The sequence below is a fragment of the Prionailurus bengalensis genome, chromosome F2, assembly GCF_016509475.1.
Source record: "Prionailurus bengalensis isolate Pbe53 chromosome F2, Fcat_Pben_1.1_paternal_pri, whole genome shotgun sequence".
In the NCBI taxonomy this organism is placed as follows: domain Eukaryota; kingdom Metazoa; phylum Chordata; class Mammalia; order Carnivora; family Felidae; genus Prionailurus; species Prionailurus bengalensis.
In genome coordinates this window covers 72,076,242-72,095,018 of record NC_057353.1, presented here as the reverse complement: position 1 = coordinate 72,095,018, position 18,777 = coordinate 72,076,242, and the positions used below count along the sequence as shown (strand labels likewise).

At 36.3% G+C, this 18,777-nt stretch overlaps 1 protein-coding gene across 12 annotated transcripts in view; it reads left to right on the top strand.

The window, feature by feature from the left end:
- CYRIB (CYFIP related Rac1 interactor B) overlaps nucleotides 1–18,777 on the top strand; it is a 148,375-nt gene that overhangs the window by 112,189 nt on the left and 17,409 nt on the right. For 7 of the 12 annotated variants that reach the window (XM_043601761.1, XM_043601758.1, XM_043601764.1 and 4 more), the window contains 3 exons: nucleotides 4,742–4,824; nucleotides 11,509–11,630; nucleotides 16,283–16,388. In XM_043601761.1, the coding sequence (XP_043457696.1) occupies nucleotides 4,752–4,824; nucleotides 11,509–11,630; nucleotides 16,283–16,388 (301 nt within the window). In that variant the 5' untranslated portion in view covers nucleotides 4,742–4,751. Of the gene's footprint in view, nucleotides 1–3,729; nucleotides 3,819–4,741; nucleotides 4,825–11,508; nucleotides 11,631–16,282; nucleotides 16,389–18,777 lie in introns of those variants that run through there. The other 5 variants (XM_043601757.1, XM_043601766.1, XM_043601767.1 and 2 more) reach the window with 2 other exon arrangements.

Below are 18,777 nucleotides of genomic sequence, written 5' to 3'. Positions count from 1 at the left end.
AATCAATGACTTGAGGACCTTAGGACACTTTTCTCTAGTGCATGCTGGCTTTATCCTTTTGTGACAGACTGGCTTCCTGTATGGCAGGAAATAGGGCTGCCACACACATTCCATGGGTTCTGCAGCAGAGAGATTGCCAAGCATAGTCACTGAATGTTTTTGCTTCTGTTAACCCATTTAATGATTTTAGGAACCTTCTGCAGTGGATATTCATATTATGCACAGTTTACAGATGAGGCACGGAGAAATTAGGAAACTTGACTACAGTTGCAAAGCTTGGAAGGAAATGGCAGAGCTGGAGTTTGGACGCACGCCATCTGGTGCCTACCAGAGCTGACAGGTTGACAGTTAGCTACCATCTCATATTTGCTGCAGTCAGAGGATGATGGGGACTTTTTGTTGTGTTTTTGCCTAAAGAGTTAAACTATGCCAGACAGGGATATGGTTTTAACTTGTTTATCATTATTAAAAAGATAGGACAACTGATAGTGTTATGGTGAACTGTTTTCAGATCTTTGAAAAATTCTGTGAGTTTTAAAAGAAGTTATTTATTTTGGGATGTTTGGGTGGCTCAGCTGGTTGAGTGTCTGACTTCAGCTCAGGTCATGATCTCACAGTTCGTGAGTTTGAGCCCTGCATCAGGCTCTGTGCTGACAGCTCAGCAGAGCCTGGAGCCTGCTTCGGATTCTCTGTCTCCCTCTCTGCCCCTCATCTACTCATGCTCTGTCTCCCTCTGTCACAAAAATAAATAAACGTTCAAAAATTTTTCTTTTAAAAATTATTTAAGTACTCTGTACACCCAACACAGGGCTTGAACTCATCACCCCAAGATCAAGAGTCGCATGCTCCTCCAATTGAGCCAGGCTGGCTCCCCAAATTCCATGAGTTTTTGTTCAAAGAGACACATACAGTGTGCTTTGGGTACTAGATCTGCCTTGACTGTTGTATGGTAAGGAGACTTTCTGCCTTGGACCACAGTTGTACTACATCAGTGGTTCTCAACCAGGGATGATTCTTCTTGGGGACATTTGGCAATCTCTTGAGTCATTTTTGGTTGTCACAACTAGTGTGTTGGGTTACTGGTGGCCTCTAGTACAAATAGGCCCAGGATGTTGCTAAACGTCCTGTAGTATGAGACAGACCCTTCTCCGCAAAAGAATTATTCATCCCCAAATGTTAATAGTGCTGGGGTTGAGAAACCTGTACCAGATACGCTGGGCCATTTTCAAACTAAGTGTCTGTGTTTGGGATGAAAAGGTAAGAAATTCTAGATTTTTGAGTACTTGTGGAGAGTGAATAGGTCAGGACCAAGTACGATGCACTTTGAGCAGTTTAGGGTCACATTAGGCTAGGGTGCCTTGAAAGAAGGACCAAATAGTGGAAGAAGTTTACAAGGGAGATGTGGGAAAACGGAGCAGACAAACTTGGCCAATTTTGATTATTTTCCTTGAGGATCGACTATGCATACAAGTAAAAAGGTAAGGAAACCTAATCTCCCTTCCTCCCTGTACCTGATGATGATCTCATAGGATATTTCTTGGCAAAAATGGACTAAACTTGGGCTTTGTTATTTACTCTGATTTATAACATTGAAATTCATTAATAACTTGACTCTGGTTTGTATTAAAGAAGTAGAGCTCTTATTTTTTGAGAGTTAGTTTGTGATTTTCAGGTGACAGTGACAACAACAGCCAACATTTATTGGGCATTTTGTGTGCCAGACACTGTGCTAACAAGTCAGTGCTTAATCTCATTGAGTTCTCATAACCCTTTAAAATAGTTATTCTGATTTGTATATTTTCCTGTTGAAGAAAATGAGTCCCAGAAAGATTAATTAGCATCCTCAAGGTCAGGCAGCTTGTCAGCTGGAGTTGGAACTCTGGTTTCATTCCATAGAGTACACTCTTAACCACCAGACGGTGTGATGCCTTTTTCCTCTTAGAGACATTACACTTCCTTCTTATGCTTATTTCCCATCTGTAGTTGAAGTTTTGATACCATTAGGTAATTCTTTGTATATCTGCTCTTAGTTCTTGGTAGGGAATTTATATATGTTTGGAAACAAATATTCCATAAATTAAAGCTGTGAGATATACTATTTCCAAATGGTTTCAAAGGAAAAAAGTAACTCTTGAGTAAATTTGGTAACCAGTGTGAGATCTTATTTAGATGTGATGATTTTGGAAAAATGCTTGTACTTTCCGTGTATAAAAGCTTAGAATTAAACTTTTTACAGTGTATAAGGTATTTAAGATGAACTGTTTCCTCTTAGCTTTAACCTCAGTTTATCCATCTGTGTAACACATTGTACAAAATCTTTCCAATGAAATTCTGTGTAATAAGGATTTTTAATATCAAAAATAAGATAGATTCTGACCTCTCCCATTGGAGGAATATTGCTTTAAAAGAGAGAGGACTTTTCAGTATTTATCATATTTGTGAATAAATTTTAACATTTGTGAATTTAACACTTGTGAATAAATTTTAACATTTTCTAAGAAGTGTGTGTGTCTCTGTGCCACACTTTGACCTTTAAAGCAAGTAACTGTTATGCATATGCTGTTACTTCCTCTTTGGGAAGCTTAAAGTTAGGTACCCCTGCCTTTGCCCAGGGAGTAGTAGGTGGAGGAAGAGGGGAATGGACCACACAGGTGGCTGAAAGTCCTAACTCTTTTCAGATTTTTTTATAATGGGGGTGAATAATAAGATGTCTTCTTTCATTGATTAAATGTTGATTAATTACAATCAATGTTGATTCATTGATTAATTGTTACTTTTATGTTTTCATTTCATTCATACTTGCCAACAGTTAATATTTGGAGAAAACATATTGAAACTTGGAGAGGGGAGGATGTGGGGTGCCTGTGATCTCATAGTCTGCCTTCCCTAGAGTTACTGCAACTTCAAGGTTTCAACTTGGTTTCCTGGATGTTCCTGACACCTCCTTCCACCTTCATCCTCCCTGAGTCATGGCAAATTTTGGTACAAGATTTATGCCAATGCCTTATTTTTACTGTTCATCCTCTGCAAACTTACTAAGTTGTGATGATGTTTGCTGCAAGCTCCCTTTTGCTTGTTTGCTGTGTTAACTTCCAAGTGACATACTTCACATGGTTGTATATAGTTGATACTGTTGAATTATCAGTCTGTGAGTGAAACAGTGAAAAGTCTGATTAACCTTAGGAGTATAGACGATGTAAGAAATACTGGTTTATGTGTGGTAAAAATTTTTAAATGGGTCATCAATTGATAACTTCCTTTAGTCTTTAATGGTTAAATGTGGTTTGAATGCCATCTTCCTAGTATTCTCATTAGGGTTTAATTTTGCAAGAAGGAAACTATCCCTATTATTTAAAAATAATGGTCTCAGTCTTTACTTATTTGAGAGATCTATTTTTGATGTTAATTTAAATTGAGAATATATGCCTCAAACATTTTAAAGGAGTAACACTAGCATAGATATTAATCAAATGTAAATATTGCAAGTAATATGTAAAAAAATCTAATCTTTTTTCCAATCTTGCTTTATGTAACTTTTTTGATATGTGGAAAAGAGGGACAAGAGCTATAAACTCAGACCCAAATGTGCTTTTGTTGTTCCAAATTTTCAATGCCAGAAGTATATAAACCTGCACCTGTTGGTAATTATGAGCAAGCCAGCCTTTGCCGAATCCCAGGCCTCTGCTTAAAATTTTTTTTACTGGAACTAAATGATGTTGCCATTTTTATTTTTAGGTTTGCTGGCATGGGTAATCTCATTAAGGTGCTAACCAGGGACATAGACCACAATGCAGCACATTTTTTCTTGGACTTTGAAAGTAAGTCTCTTTAGCCCTTCACAGCTGGTGCATAATGGTAAAGGTGAAAGATGAACTATATTCACACCGCAGTGAAGGCTGGCCCGAATATTTGTTAATAAGATATGGGGATCAAACAAAGTTTGCATGATTTTTTTCTCAGTCGTAGGCAAACATCACCATCATATGTATAATTCTTTAGTTTTTCATTTGCTAAAATCATGTTGAGTCTGTAGCCAGTGCTGTCCTTTCATTAGTCCATGAAGCAAGCAGCCTTATGATGAACATTCTAATAGTATGCCTTGGTGACTACGCCCAGCAGTGTTTGCTCAGAATCCTCTGATAATTTTATAAAAAACCAGAATCGTGCTGCATATCCAGAATCAATACTTTAAACAACTTCCACAAATTTACAAGTAATCCAAATTTGGTTAGAAATATATGCATTATTTAATGGCATGCAGGAAGTAAGTTGAATATTCTGTGTTAAGATGAAATGCAAAGGTGAGCTGTGGCCAAAACTCTTAATATTTGGCTTTGAAATAAATTGTTGTTTCAGTGCAATATTAAACAAGATTATATGTGAATGATTCTTGATAAGAAATTTCTTTTTCAGAATACTAGCACTATTGGAATACTTAAAGAATTTTTCATTATAAGGCCATTAATGAAACTTGTCTTGGGAGAATTTTGAGAAGAAGTAGAGCAACAGTTGTGCCATTGTGTGCAGGAAAACCACATTTCACCTCTAGGTCCTACATACCAACACCTTGAGAACCCGGTTTGCTGTTTGCCAGAGCACAGTCTGGGCAACCCTGAAGGACGAATTCATGGCCTAATGAACATTTTCCCTGTTACTTTTTTTTTTTTTTTTTTTTAAATAAATTTCAGATGTTCTTTTTTATAAAGGGATATTTTCTCTTTTCTCATTCTTGTCTTGACAGGTACCTTAACATGGGGAATCTTCTTAAAGTTTTGACATGCACAGACCTTGAACAGGGGCCAAATTTTTTCCTTGATTTTGAAAGTGAGAAGATGATTTTCTATCTATTTCTCTTTGCCTGCCGTAGACTGCGTCTGTCCTGCACTAAACGAATGTTTCCACTTTGCCATCTTCTTAACTGCTTTGCATGACTGAGCTATGAATTGTTTGAGTAAAATTTCTGGTGCCTTCTAGAACTGGAAATCATATTTTATAGATTGCATTGTAGTAAAATGTTTTCACTTGAAGTTTTGTGAGAGAGTCCTATCTCCTGGTTGGACATTATTTTATAACTGGAGATCTCTACTGAAAACATTTGAGATACTCCGATGAAAACATTTGTATGAAAAAATTGTGGTGGAAAGGACAAATGCTACTTTGAGATTTGTTAATAGAAGCCATATTTGGGGAAAAATTTGTTGCAGCTGAGAAAAATTGACTAGGTTTTAATCATTCTATGTATCTATTGAAGTATTTTAAATACAAATCTGTTCATGAAGGCCATTCAAAGCTCAGTAATTTGGGCATAATATTAAAAGGTAAGTGTGAACCTTAATTATTTAATCTTTACAGATAATTTGAAAAGTTAAACTCATTATATGTATTTATTTCAGGAATTCATTTTTGTTCTAACTCTAAATAAAAAGAAAAATAATGGGTTCACAGACCTTTAAGTAATTTGCCTTCTGTTTGTTTTATGTTGCATGACCTATTGTAATATGGTCTAAGAGTGGCAGGTAAGTGTCATTGACCCCTGTGCATGTTGGAAAGCTTTTGCTTTTTGGCTGTCTGTATCGCTTTAGCTTATCTGGTTGTCTAATTGAGAACAATGATTATCAAATTGGTTGTTTCAGTGTGAATGTTGCTGTTTTAACTTACGTTATTAGAAAATTGTTAGGAAAGGGTGAAGAGATAGAAGGTTATAAGTCGTGTGATCCCGGGCATTTTCATCTGAAATTAAAACATTTGAACAGATTTTTAAATACTTAAAATTTAAGACCTTTTCTGGTTTTAAAAACAAATCCCTTAAAATCTATCCCCAGAGAGTCATTGCATTCTCCATCAACTTCACTTTAGTTTATGTGCTACTACACAGTTCTTTCTACTTTGTGAATAATTTAAATATTTTTTCTGTAAACCAGGACAGTTGGTAGGAACACATCAGTTTGTAGCTTACCTCCATTTTATGGAATAATTTGTGGTCTCTGATATGTTCTTTTACTTTTATTACATGTTTATTATTAGATGTTTTGTTACAGTTTGGGTCCTGCGTACAGGCTAGCAAAGAATAATGTCAATATCAGGACCATATTAAATTGTTGGGTTTTTAGGGGAAGATGTTATTAAATGAAAGTTAGTTTTCTTGACCCTTCTCAACAATTTAACAATGCCGATTTAAGTGCATGTTCAGCATGAATTTTAATCAGCTTGGGGATGTTAAGCAGATTGCTGACTTGAAGATTCTTCTTTCAGACGAGGCGACTTACATTAGAGCTGTATTTTAGTTTATCTGCATCTGTTTCAAACTGGTCTTGTGTATTTTTCTGCTATTCTGTCTCCTTTTTATTCTGTCTCGAATTCCTTACATTTGCAGAATCTTGGCTTTGATATGGTCAAGATCTTGTTCAAGACTTGGCACTTGATCTTTTTATAAACCTAGCATCATGTTTTGGTCAAGTGAGAAGCATGAATTTTAAATATTTTAAAGATGAGTAGTATTGTAAATATTATTTGGTCTTGGTTTTCTAGTCTTTGGGGGTTTGGACCATTATCCTTAAAATTTAATAGCTAATTTAGTAGCAGGAGAACGTTAAAATTGCTAACACCACCAGGGGGAAAATAAGCAATAATGGAGAACTATGGGTAAAGTGTTAACTTGTTAAAGGCAGATGTAAAGTAAAAGGTGATATTTGTTGCCTTTATCAGCCAGTGTAGAACTTTTCGTTTGACACTTACTGGTATTCTGTATATGAGGCCAGAGTTTGCCCGTTGTTACTTCTTATCTAGATTTTTAAATATGTTTTCTTTTGATTCCAACATTAGAGTTCTCTTAGTCAATTTTATCTTTCATCTATTTGCGTATTTTCTTCTTTTTGGAAATATGCATTTGTAAAAATTGATCTTATCATTAGACTATTTTAGGGACTTTTTAGCCCATCCCATGGGTCCTCTCTTCAACGGTTGTAGGCCAGACTAAGAATTGTCAACACAACTGACTTGCCAGTTCCTGGTGATTACTGAGAATAAAGCCACATTCTTTTATTAAGTAGAATATTTGGTGTTACATTGTTCCAGGTTGAACGATAATGTTCAGGTTACGAGAGTAATTTGACTTTATTATTATACTGATCCATCATTCCATCACTCAGAATGATGGAATAGTATAATAATAAATCTATTTACAGCAAGTAATAAATCTAGATTTACAGTGAGTAAATCTGGCTCACTGCATTTCTATGGATGGGCAACTTATAGAAATAATTCCATACAGATAGATATACTGATATTTTGTATCAAGTTGTGTACACATTAAGTATTCTTGTGCATATAAAACATCTGATGGAATCCTGTAGTTTACAAAATGAAGATGTCTGTAAGTCCTTACTCCTTTAATTTACATGCATGCAGGTACATGTACGGGTTTCCACTTCAGTTCCACATTTAAGGCTTGCCCCCTGTGTGCCAGCCAGTAGATGTTGGGATGCAGAGATAACTAAGATATAACCCCTGCCTTTGGGGAGTTCTCAGTCTAGTAAGTTAGAAATGCAAACTGATAATTTCATTTACATAATTACATTCAAGGTGTAGATCACAAGGAATTAACCGTACCTAGCAGCGAGTAGTTTGGACATCATGGAAGACTTTCTGAGGGTGACCTTTGAGTTGGGTTGTGGGAGGGTGAGTTAGAATGTTTCAGGGCAAGGTAGTGGAAGGACACTGTAGTGAGAAGGAACAGCATCTACAAAGGTCTTAAGGCATGAGGTGACATTTCTGTGTTCAGTGAGACATTATTATCTACCCTTGAGGTGTACTAGAAAGAGGGCCTTTTTCTGAAATTATACCTGTATGATTTTATTTTAAGAATAATGGTTCAATTAAGATACAAGCCCAGAACTTCCTCATGAATTTTGGCAGCAGTTATGCTAATGGCAGTATATAAAAGAGCATTGAATTGGGGGCTGTGTAGCCTCTTCTGGTTTTTGGAATTGCTTATTTTATCATGACATTAAGAGCTGTTTCTAATGACAGATCTTTAGCCTGAATAACCACTGTGTATATTAGTTCATTAAATTGTGGTTCTCAGGAGAAGAGGGACTTTTATTTTTATGTCCCTCTCCAACCTTCACATAATGGTTTATAAACGGTAGAAGTTTAGTATTTGTTAGTTAACTCGATTTACTTATCTCCAGGTGGACCGAAATAGAGTAAACAGAGGTGGTGGCTTATAAATGAGGAATAGAGTCTTACTTTCTCTGATTCTTTGTTAAAGTGCCTTTCCATTTAGTCATACATTTCCTCTAATTCTCGTGTCTTTTGTGTGACTTGTCCCCCACAATCTTGTAAAACTACTGATATCCACTCTTGTAGTCTAACTTTATTTTCCCATTTTACCTCTTGCATATTTTCAGTTGCTTTTGCCCTGTATTTTGGGATATCTTTATTCTGGCATTTTTTTAGATTTATTTTTCTAAAATGATGTAGGATTATATTTGTACAGAGGTAAAAATGCATTATAGCTTCCTTCAACTTATGCTGGAGGTGTATTTATATCTCTGTACCTTCTCATTCTTTCACCGAATATGTGTTACAGAAAATCTGCTGGGCACTGAGTTTACCTGCTGTATACAGTGTATGCACTGTGCACCGAGGTCCCTGCCTCGATGAGACTTCTGGAGACAGATCGGAAATATTACCGCATGATTGAGGGCAAGACCAAAGCAGAACGACTCCGTATCACAGTTGCAATTTTTACGCGATTTGCTTTTTGTTATTTTTCTTCTATAGCTGCTCTTTGCCCCCTTTGTCCCAGAACAGATCGAGTTTCAGCAGTTATTTTCAGTGACTCCTTAATAGGAAAGTGGTACAAAATTGTTGCAATACTTAATTTTACCTGCAAACAATGAGAGCAACTAAAACATGCTTTCAATTCCCTTGAACAGCTTTTTAAAACTTAGCTTGGTGACTGATCACTACTCCTACTCCCAGTAGTTGATACTTTATTTTGTCCTTTTGTTAGCTGGTTAAGTGGTAGATTTTTCTCTAGGTAATACAGTGTTTCATTCTTTGCCGTGAAAAATCAAAGTGACAAGTCTTGGTTGCATTATATGATACCATTTTTTGAAAAAAAGCTTTATTTTTATAGTCTTTCTCCCACCTTTTTGCATGACTTGCTATCAGTAACGTGGTGCTTATTACCTGTCTGCTATTTTGTTTGTCTTCATATCTACAGCAGTCTGCAGCAGCTTTCAAAATTATAAATGTGACTTTCCTGTGATAGTCTAAACAGTGTTTAATCAGTGTGGTGCTGGGTATTTTTCCACCCTTAGGGGGAACTGGAATCTTCTCCTTTATTTTTAAATTTCTTGGTACTTACTAAACTTTTAATAATTATTAACCACTTCCAAGGTCTACTTAAATCTACTTGATAATGTTTCTTTTGTATGTAAGTCTCAGTGTTACATTTTTCTGTTAACTTCTAGTCACCATACCAAAAATACAGTTCAGTATTTTCAAACTTGACAAATCTCTTTTGATATATAACAGTCAAAATATTGTCCTTTGTCATGAATTCCCACTTCATGAAGTAAAATGATGATCTGTGTCTACTATTGATGTTATGTCTGTGGTTTCACAATTCCATATGAAAAAGTATAACACTGCTGTTTTGCATGTAAGAAAAGTATTTTTCCCTATTGCATCTGGTGTAAGTATAAAAGTTGCGAGGTGTGCTTTTTTTTTTTTTTTTTTTTTTTTTTAGTGTGTGTCTGTTACTTTGGAGATTATGGTCTGGCTAAATGTGAAAATTACTTCAGCTAAATGACAAACCCTGATTTTTAAAAAAACCATTTAGCTGCAATATCAGTATTTGCTCCTAGTAATCCCTCTATGACTTTGTACACAGAGTAGTTTTAATTTGGCTCCTCTTGTGTAACTATTTTGTCACAGTATTTTTATTAAAAAAGTAGATGATTTTTTAGAGGAGATTTGGAAAATAAGGCAAGATATGAGAACACAAATTCTTAAGTTAGCTTTGCACGTGAATGATACTCTATTATTGTTGCTGCTGTACTTTTTGAGTATGTTGAAGTTCAAATTTGATACTCTGTTGATTTTTAAAAAAACTGGTGTATTTTGACTAGTTGGCAGGTTTTAAGAGGTGGAATTGAATTCTGACTTGCCCATGTGCAAAATAAATACGTTACAGTTATTGGGCATGTGGACTCCCTAGTTTTAAGTGTGAACTAAGTTTCTTTAACTTTTCTAAGGAAAGAAAGAAAGACATTGTATATTTGTGGGGAGGTGAAGTGGGTGCAGAGAAATCTAAGTACTAGTTTCACAAGTGGTAGACAAAAGGGACTTCTCAGAAATGCTCTCCATTCATACTATCAATTTGGTCTGCCTCCCCTTTCCCCGGAAGAAAAATGTTTGTGTGGAGGAATTCAGCCAGCACAGTTCCTCTCTAAAACATTATGTTAATCACGGTGTTTATCATTTTCAGTGCTTCATGCCTTAACTGTAGCATTGAACATGGTCTAATTGGAATGATTTATGAGAAACTCAGTTTCACAGATTGCCCATTTTTCTCCAAGCAAAAAAAAAAAAAAAAAAGCAAAACCCAAGTATTAAATAAAAAAGATTTATTCCTCCTTAGAGAAACAAATGACCAAGTTATTAAAAACAGGATTTCTGTTACCTCGAGTTTAGCAGAGAGAAATCCAGATTTAGTCATCTATTAGCATATGTTCTGTGGCTGACACCACAGGTGGTGGAAATGCCCATATGTTTGTGTTCCTGATTATGCTTTTTATGACTGTAATTCTCCCTTCATTTTTCTCTCAGTCCCAAGAATGGGGGGAGTCAGCTTTTGATTTCGTATTTCAAAATTTCAATAACAGCTTTGCAGCTGAAAGTGTCTGGTTTTCAGCAGCCTACTCGTTCTGGAGCAATGTCATAAGTTGAACTCCTCTGCACAGGACTCTTGACCTTGTGCTCATCAGCACAGAAGTTCATTGGCACAGAATTTTAAAGTGGTCCGTAGAAAAGGGAGAGCATCTAACTACTGTTCTTTTAAAATAGTTTTTAATTTTTCATATCAAAACTTAGTCATTAAAATGAACTTTGTAGGAAAATAGTTGGGAGTCTTAAGCTGGAGATGAACAAGATATATTAGTAGACCTTGCATTTCTGTTGGATTAAAGTAAATCATTATTCATGCATTCACAGTCATTGGTAATGATTACGATATACACCAAGCCATGATTTGTAACTTTAAATAATAATGTTTGATGTTTCCTTGCTCCTTTGTGATATTTACAAACTTGAGGCTAATTATTCAAATGTAGAAGTATGAAAAAATTACCAGTCTTTTCTAAGAAGTGTGAAGTTAACATTGAATAAAACGTTAGGCATCTTTAGAAATTGACATTGTTCATTGTTTAGAGTTATACACGTACTAAAAAAAAAAAAATCATGTGACTGTAAATTTTTTTGTGCTTTCCTGCTATTTAGATGCCCAGCCTACAGAGTCTGAGAAGGAAATTTATAATCAGGTGAATGTAGTATTAAAAGATGCAGAAGGTATCTTGGAAGATTTGCAGTCATATAGAGGAGCTGGCCATGAAATACGAGAGGTAAAGCATGTTTAAACATTTTCCAATAAACTAAAATTCACTACGTCCCTCTTCTTAATCTCTATTGTTTTGTATATATTTTCAAATTCTCTATTGCATATTAAGTGTTATATTTAAAGGGAGATCACTTGCATTATTTCAAAAGTAGTTGTATTGATACAAGGGTAAAAAGGAAAACAATGTTGTATAAATACGTAATTTCTGTATATTAAAATTTTGTTTATTTTTTGGTTGCTCTTCCACCTGAAATTTACAGTATCCAATGGGGACTATTTATACTTTTCTTTTTGAGAAGAGGAGAGAATGTAACTTTCTGTGGTCTTTTGTCCTGCCAGTCTGTTTTTTTCCTTCCTCCCATGCTTCTTAGGAGAAAGCTGCTATCATCCTTGTGGTCTGGACTCCCCCAGCTCTGTCTGATGACTTTACACCGTGAAGCAAATATTTGGCGTGGTCTCAACTTGCTTCTCGTGAGCCTCTGAACTTATCTAGGTTTCTATCCATCTGTCTCTTACTCCTTCTTCTGTTTCTCTGAAGAAGCTGTGTCTCTACTTGTTACCAAGATTTATTTCTTTGCCTTTGTTCTGCGTCCTCCTCTTGGAACTTTATTAATTATTCCTTCTCTTAATTAGATCTTTTGTGTTTCTGGTTTCTGCTTGACTTCTTCCCTTCAGAGTATACACATAATCAGGTGCCCTGTACCACCCAAAGAAACTCCCTGGCCTCTGGGCCCTTATCTGTATTTCTTGAAGACATAGCTCTGTTTCTTCATTTTTTCCCACCCTTCTGCTTCTGTTATTCTTGGGTATAACCAACAGTGCACAGAGGTTGTCAAGGAGCAGTCTGATGCTGGGTTGACGGTCCACATCCAACTCCATTCGTCTAATGATACTTGGAGTATTAGTGAAGGCAGAATTAAATGCAGGCACCAGAAAACAATTCAAGAAATGTTTCGGGCTAAGGGGCCACAGGTTTTTGGCGTTTGGATGGTTAATATGAGGGAGAAAGGGGAGTTACAAATGATTCCAGGGTTTCTGGTTTAGATTAGCTGTTGGTAATATCATTAGCTGAGGGAAATTACAGATTAACGTGAATTCTGTGTTTTACCTCTCATGCACTGGACTGTTGTTGCCTGAATGTCTTGCACATGTACACTTTCCTTCCTTCACATCCCAGCAGTTACTTCCCCATTACTCTGTTGCCCTAGTGCTGTGCACACGTTTCTTTCATGGTAATCATTTCTTTTTGAAAAGACCATTGAAACGGAAAGTTTATGACTCCACTACCACCTCCAGCTTGAGGAGGATAAACCTGGTTTCTTACTAATTTTTGTGTCATCAGCACCTAACACAGTGCTTAGTAAGCCGTTAGTAACTGTTGAAGAAAGAAATACAAGAGTTTAGACTAATCTTGCCAATATCATTAGCTTAAGTGAAACCTTAAGATTTCAATAAGTGAAGGCATGTAACGATTTCTGTGAAATTCAAGTTCTAAACATTTGAACATATTTTGAAAAATCAAACATTTATGAAATGTTTAAATGATTAAACACGATCTTAATTAACTAATGAGAAATTAATTTCTTCCCTGTAGGTCACAACAGTTCACCAGTTGCTCTAAAAATGTTTCTCCTTGTTGATTATTAGTGCTACAGATTATTTTTAATTGTTCAGTACTATATCATTAGATTTCTTAAAAGTTTGTTTTATGATTGAATTCTGATCAGCTGGTTACAGTTGTCACCTATGAACAATAAAGAAAAAACATCTCATTTGCTATAGAGATACAGACCATTACCTATTTAATATAGACCATTACCTGTTTTTAAGGTTAAAACCCTTAGGATTTTCTTTTTTTTTTTAAACTTGCCAAGTGAAGGGTTACTCTGCTTTTGTGTGGAAAGGCTCACTACAATGAAAGTTTTTTCCCCCCAGAGTCTTTATATTGACTTATTGTAATGTATATGTCAACTTAACTGAATGCAGTTGTAATTTTTTGGAAGAGGGTAAAATGATAGAAAAGCTTCTATATAAGCCATTTCAAAGAGAACTTGTGGGGATGTGAAACCAGGAGCCCTAAATGCTGTGACCAAAGGTTGGAGTTCTCCATAAGACATTATAGTCATTCAGTTCAGTGCTGAAGCCACGTTCAGTGCACTTGTGGCATCCCATGATTGGTCAGGTGGGAAAGTAGGTAAATGTTGCAAAGTTAAAAAAAAAAAAAAAAAGAAAAGAAAAAAGTTTATATAGAAAAATAACACTTGAAGAATAGTAAAAGAAAAGGGGAGAATAACCAGTAATGGTAAGAAATTCACCTGACCAGGCCTTTAGACTTAGTACAAAGTTACCTTCATTTCATTCCTTGGTAAAGGAAGTAAGGACAGAGAAATAAGTAAATAAAATAGATACAAAATATGTAAGCTAGAAAACTCTTTAAAAAACAGCATTTAAATCTGTAGATTTAGGCTAAGTGTTTAACCATTCAGGCATTTGAAGAAATTTTCACTGAGGAATGCATATTGATGTTTGGGTTTAACTCTATAAGCAGAATGTATTTCTGAATAATAGAAAAACAATTTAAGAAAGGAAGGTACAAATAAAAGCTGATTGTACCAATATACAGATATACAAAGAACAGATGTAACTAGGTACCTGTCAATATGAAGACTTAAATAAACAATATGAAGACTTAAATAAACAACTATTCTACCTATAAAAGAGCACAGTCTATAGAAAAATGTTCACATTTACTAATAATGCATACTGCTGTCAAGCAGTTTTATTGTATATGATGCTAAGTTGTTAAAAGCTCAATACTGGTTGGTTTATGAAGGAACAGGTAGTCTTAATGCAAGTGTATTATAAAATGCCTTTTTGGAGGTCAGTTTGGCAGTGTGTAAAAATAAGATCTATCAAAATTATTTGTACTCTTGCACCAGATAACTGAGTCTTTCAGATAATATTTTCTGCAATGTGAGTATCTGGTGCAGGAGCATTAAAGTGGAAGGTGAAATGTAAAAACCTATACTGAGGATGTGGAGTTAGATATGTCTTTGCTTAAATAGTATTTTATTAAACATGACTGAAACAGAATAAAATTTGATTTAGTGTAGACTCTGTTAAATACACAAAGCTCATTCTCTAGGGTAAACCACTATTAGGGAAATAAGAGCTCTCCACTAATGTTTTGATATATCTATACCAGTTTTAACAATTCTGAAAATGAGAGTTATAATATCTACTACATGACAGTCTCACCATTGCCACTTACAAAGTGTCCTTCTCTGTGTTGGGCCGTACTGGGTGCTGTACCAAAAATGTTGCCTAACAGCAGTGAAACCATGTGAAAGGAGAAGGAATCAGAATTACGAGAACCATAACATGTTGTCCTAAAAGAGCAGCCAGTGTCCACTTCTAAATCCAGGCAGGGCAGGGTCAGGGGAAGTCTTTAACTCCCTCAGTTGTGAAAGTGGGTGACGTTTGCCTGCGTGTTTTGATATTATGAGAATGAGTTTAATATTTTGAAAATAATTTTTAGATCCTTGCAAGAAAAGTTAGATAGGCTTCTCAACAGAAGAAAACAACTTTTAATTTTTATCTGTTTGCTTATTTCTTGAACAATAAAGTTGTACCACTTGATACAAAACATTGCTAAGATGGGGCTCGAGGCTTATAGAACTTCCTCATATATGTGAGAGTAGTATCACAGTCCTTTTGGAATATTCCTATTAACGTGAAATCAGTATTGTTAACGTGTAATGTCAGATTTCCTTCAAATATTTCTAGGTAGTCACATAAATAGGATTCACTTCAGAATCCTGTTGTGTTTGGATATCATTTAAAAACATTTTGTATTTAAAAAATCAAGGGACGCCTGGGTCGCTTAGTCAGTTGAGCATCCGACTTCGGCTCAGGTCATGGTCTTCCTGTTTGTGGGTTTAAGCCCAGCATTGGGCTCTGTGCTGACAGCTTAGAGCCTGGAGTCGGCTTCGGATTCTGTGTCTCCTTCTCTCTCTGTCCCTCCCCTGCTCATGCTCTGTCTCTCAAAAATAAATGTTAAAAAAAAAATTTTTTTTTAATCAAGAAAATTTGAATATAGTGGCAAGCAGATAAAGTACACTGTGTAAGTAATACATGGCCTGTTTATTTAGTTTGTAGCTTATTCAGAGCATTCCCTAAATCTCTCTGGTTTCCATTTTATTTTGCTTTCTTGTTTTTCAGTTTAGTGTGGATGGAGTCAGAGTATTCGTGCCTTGGGGAAATCTAAACATGTCAGTACCTCCTGATAGTGTTTATAAGAAGGGCCTCCCCGCCATACCTGCCATCTTGATTATGAGTTTCAACTTTCAGATAGTGTGTTTAGCTTGGTTGAAAGACGTTGGAGAGAGCAAGCCAGATTGTTGAAAAAAGCATTAAGTTCCATAGAGGATTAAGAAAAGCACCTGTAAGCAAAAGAAAGATGAAAGCAAGAAAATACATTTCTTTGAGAGTAACCCTCTGTATTCAAGAAAGATTGCCTAATGGTTTGAAAGACTGGTCCCATTTTGTCGCGCATACCAGGGCTTCCTCTGTTTCCTGAAACCTGTATTTTCATGTGAAAATAAGATCGTTGTGATTTTTAAAGATCTAACTATTTCTATTCTTTGGATTTTGAAGGCGATCCAGCATCCAGCAGATGAGAAGTTGCAGGAGAAGGCTTGGGGCGCGGTTGTTCCACTAGTAGGCAAATTAAAGAAATTTTATGAATTTTCTCAGAGGTTAGGTAAGTTGAAAGTTTTGTAATTATGACTTCCCTAGTGAAAAAGACGTTTATTAATAAGGAATTATGTAGTATTTTATGTTCACGTCACTGAATTTGTTTGCTATGTAGGTACAGCAGTCTTGTTAGACTGTAAGATTACAGCATGATCTCATCCCTGTCAACTCAGCTCTTTAATTTATGTAGGCCATTTCCCTCCACAAATTGTAACTTCCACAAGGAAAATGTCTGAATTTTGTGTAGCCTAAAGCATCCTAGTATGAGAAACCACTTGGTAGAATTTCTCCCTACAGCAAATCCTTTCCCATAAGTGGAAACTAATCCTCAGGCCCTTTGGGTTATTTAGGTTTTTGTGTTCTTAAAATCATTGCTGCTTATGATCACTTCATGTTTCTAAAAGTGTACAACATAAGAAATAGGAAGCTGATGAGATGCCCAAAGTTACCTAGGGGAAAGCATCGGAAATCATTCGCTTTCTCCCTTGCTTGGGAAAAATTATTCAGAGGTCAGAATTGTGCCTTCCGTTCAGTAAGTAAGCAAAATTGGAGTCCCGGTTTCTTGGAGAAAGAGGAGGCAGAGCAGGGAAGATTTAGTTAGCTGCTGGGATGATTTGAAAGACATAAGTTGCCAGGAGCAAAAATGGTAATTATTTGGGTTCTGTGTTTTGTTGTTGTTGTTGTTTTTAAATCTCCAGTTGCCTCGGGAAAAACCAGTAGCTGAGGCAAGAATCGGTCAGTCTGCATCTCAGTCAGCTGGAGCGATCTCTGTGTTCGCTAGTTTAGGGCTGTGCTTTTCAGCTGGCAGTAGGTCCCTAGCACTTCCTGGTACTTTATATCTTGCTCTCTGTACCTTCGTATTAGCTGCTCGGCCACTGTGTCCGCCAACTGCTTGAAAGTTGAAGCTCAATTTTTTTAAAAATGGCTAAGTGTTTTAAAAAGTAAGAGAATTGCTGTTTTTCCTTAGATGAAGTACAGACTGTTTAATGTACACAGAAATAATAATTGAGATACAAGTGTTGGTATAAATTTTCTTTCTTGTTGGAAAGAAGAATGTAACTTATTTTCTCAAGCGTGACCAATAGTTCTTTCATACTGCCTGACCTTTTGTCCAAACACCAAATAGTCCGTAGTTTTGTAACCCCAGAGAACCTAAATCTTTTATTTATTTTTATTTTTTGAGAACTTGTCTTTTTAATCGGGATTATCTTGACTCCTTCATATTTAGAGTTTTTCTTGTGCTGCTAGTTCGTCCCTGCATTTGTAGTTTCACTGCTGTAGATGGTGCTCAGGCCTACTCAGGCTCATCTTGGTCTCTCAGCATTTGCCACTAAAAAAAGAATAATTGTAAAAGAGGCCAAACCAGTCAGGCTTACGTGTTCTCTTATGTTTTAACTGTTGGAATTAAATCAGGCTAGTAGTGTGTGTTCCATTTCAGTAGAGGGATGTTGTAACATACGTAGTAGTAAGAGGCTGTCATTTTTTGTACTGTCCTGTGGGAGCCTGGAGCTTTTATTGCTCTAGCAGCTTCTGTGAAGTTATGAGCAAAGTACACATTTAATATGGGATGGTTTACGCCTCATCTCTTGGCCAGTAACCTAGTTAGTAATGTTTCCAGTTTCCTTGCTGACCGAGGCATATCCTTATTTACGTATGATAGGAACTCTGTGTTTGTTGAGTGAGTGAACGATTAATTAATGAATAGACACATCTGATACATCAAGTATGTGTTGAGTATTTAGGAGAAGCAATAATAATGGATTTTAGGCTTTGGAGGCATAGCCTCCTGTTTGAAATCTGATGTTTGCCACATATCAGTTGTGTGGTCTTGACCACATGACTTAAGTTCTCTGGGCTTTAGGATCCTGGCTGGACCTCGAGTCTGGTGAGCCCTCTGGTTTATATTCACTAAACCTTTTGTCTCTTCTCTTCCGACTTGAGCCACAGCTGAGGATAAATGTTACAGGTAGCCCCCAAAGCAGCACATAACTGTCATGATACACATGATCCTTCAGAATCTTGCAGTCCCAAGGAAGAGGTTGCTTGGCCTGAGCACCACAGATACACTGTGGTGTGTACTCCAGAAGAGGGACCCTGATCCCTTGCCAGCTGGCATGTTTGTAGGGAGACAGGGAAACGATCACTTGCCTGATTTGGAAGATAACTGACTTTTGTTGACAAGGCTAACCTTCTGGCCTGGGAAATGCCTGGACTTGCTTGTTTCAGTCTAAGGCCTTCCCAGTTGAGGCAGCCACCTCAGGGAAGGTTGTATGATGATCAGACAGTGAACAGACTGCTTTGTCTTTCTTTCGTCTTCCTCCTGTTCCAAGGGCTTGTTATGGGGACCATCTCCTGGGGTCATAATGAGTAGCTCTTTCCAATATGTTGCTCATTTT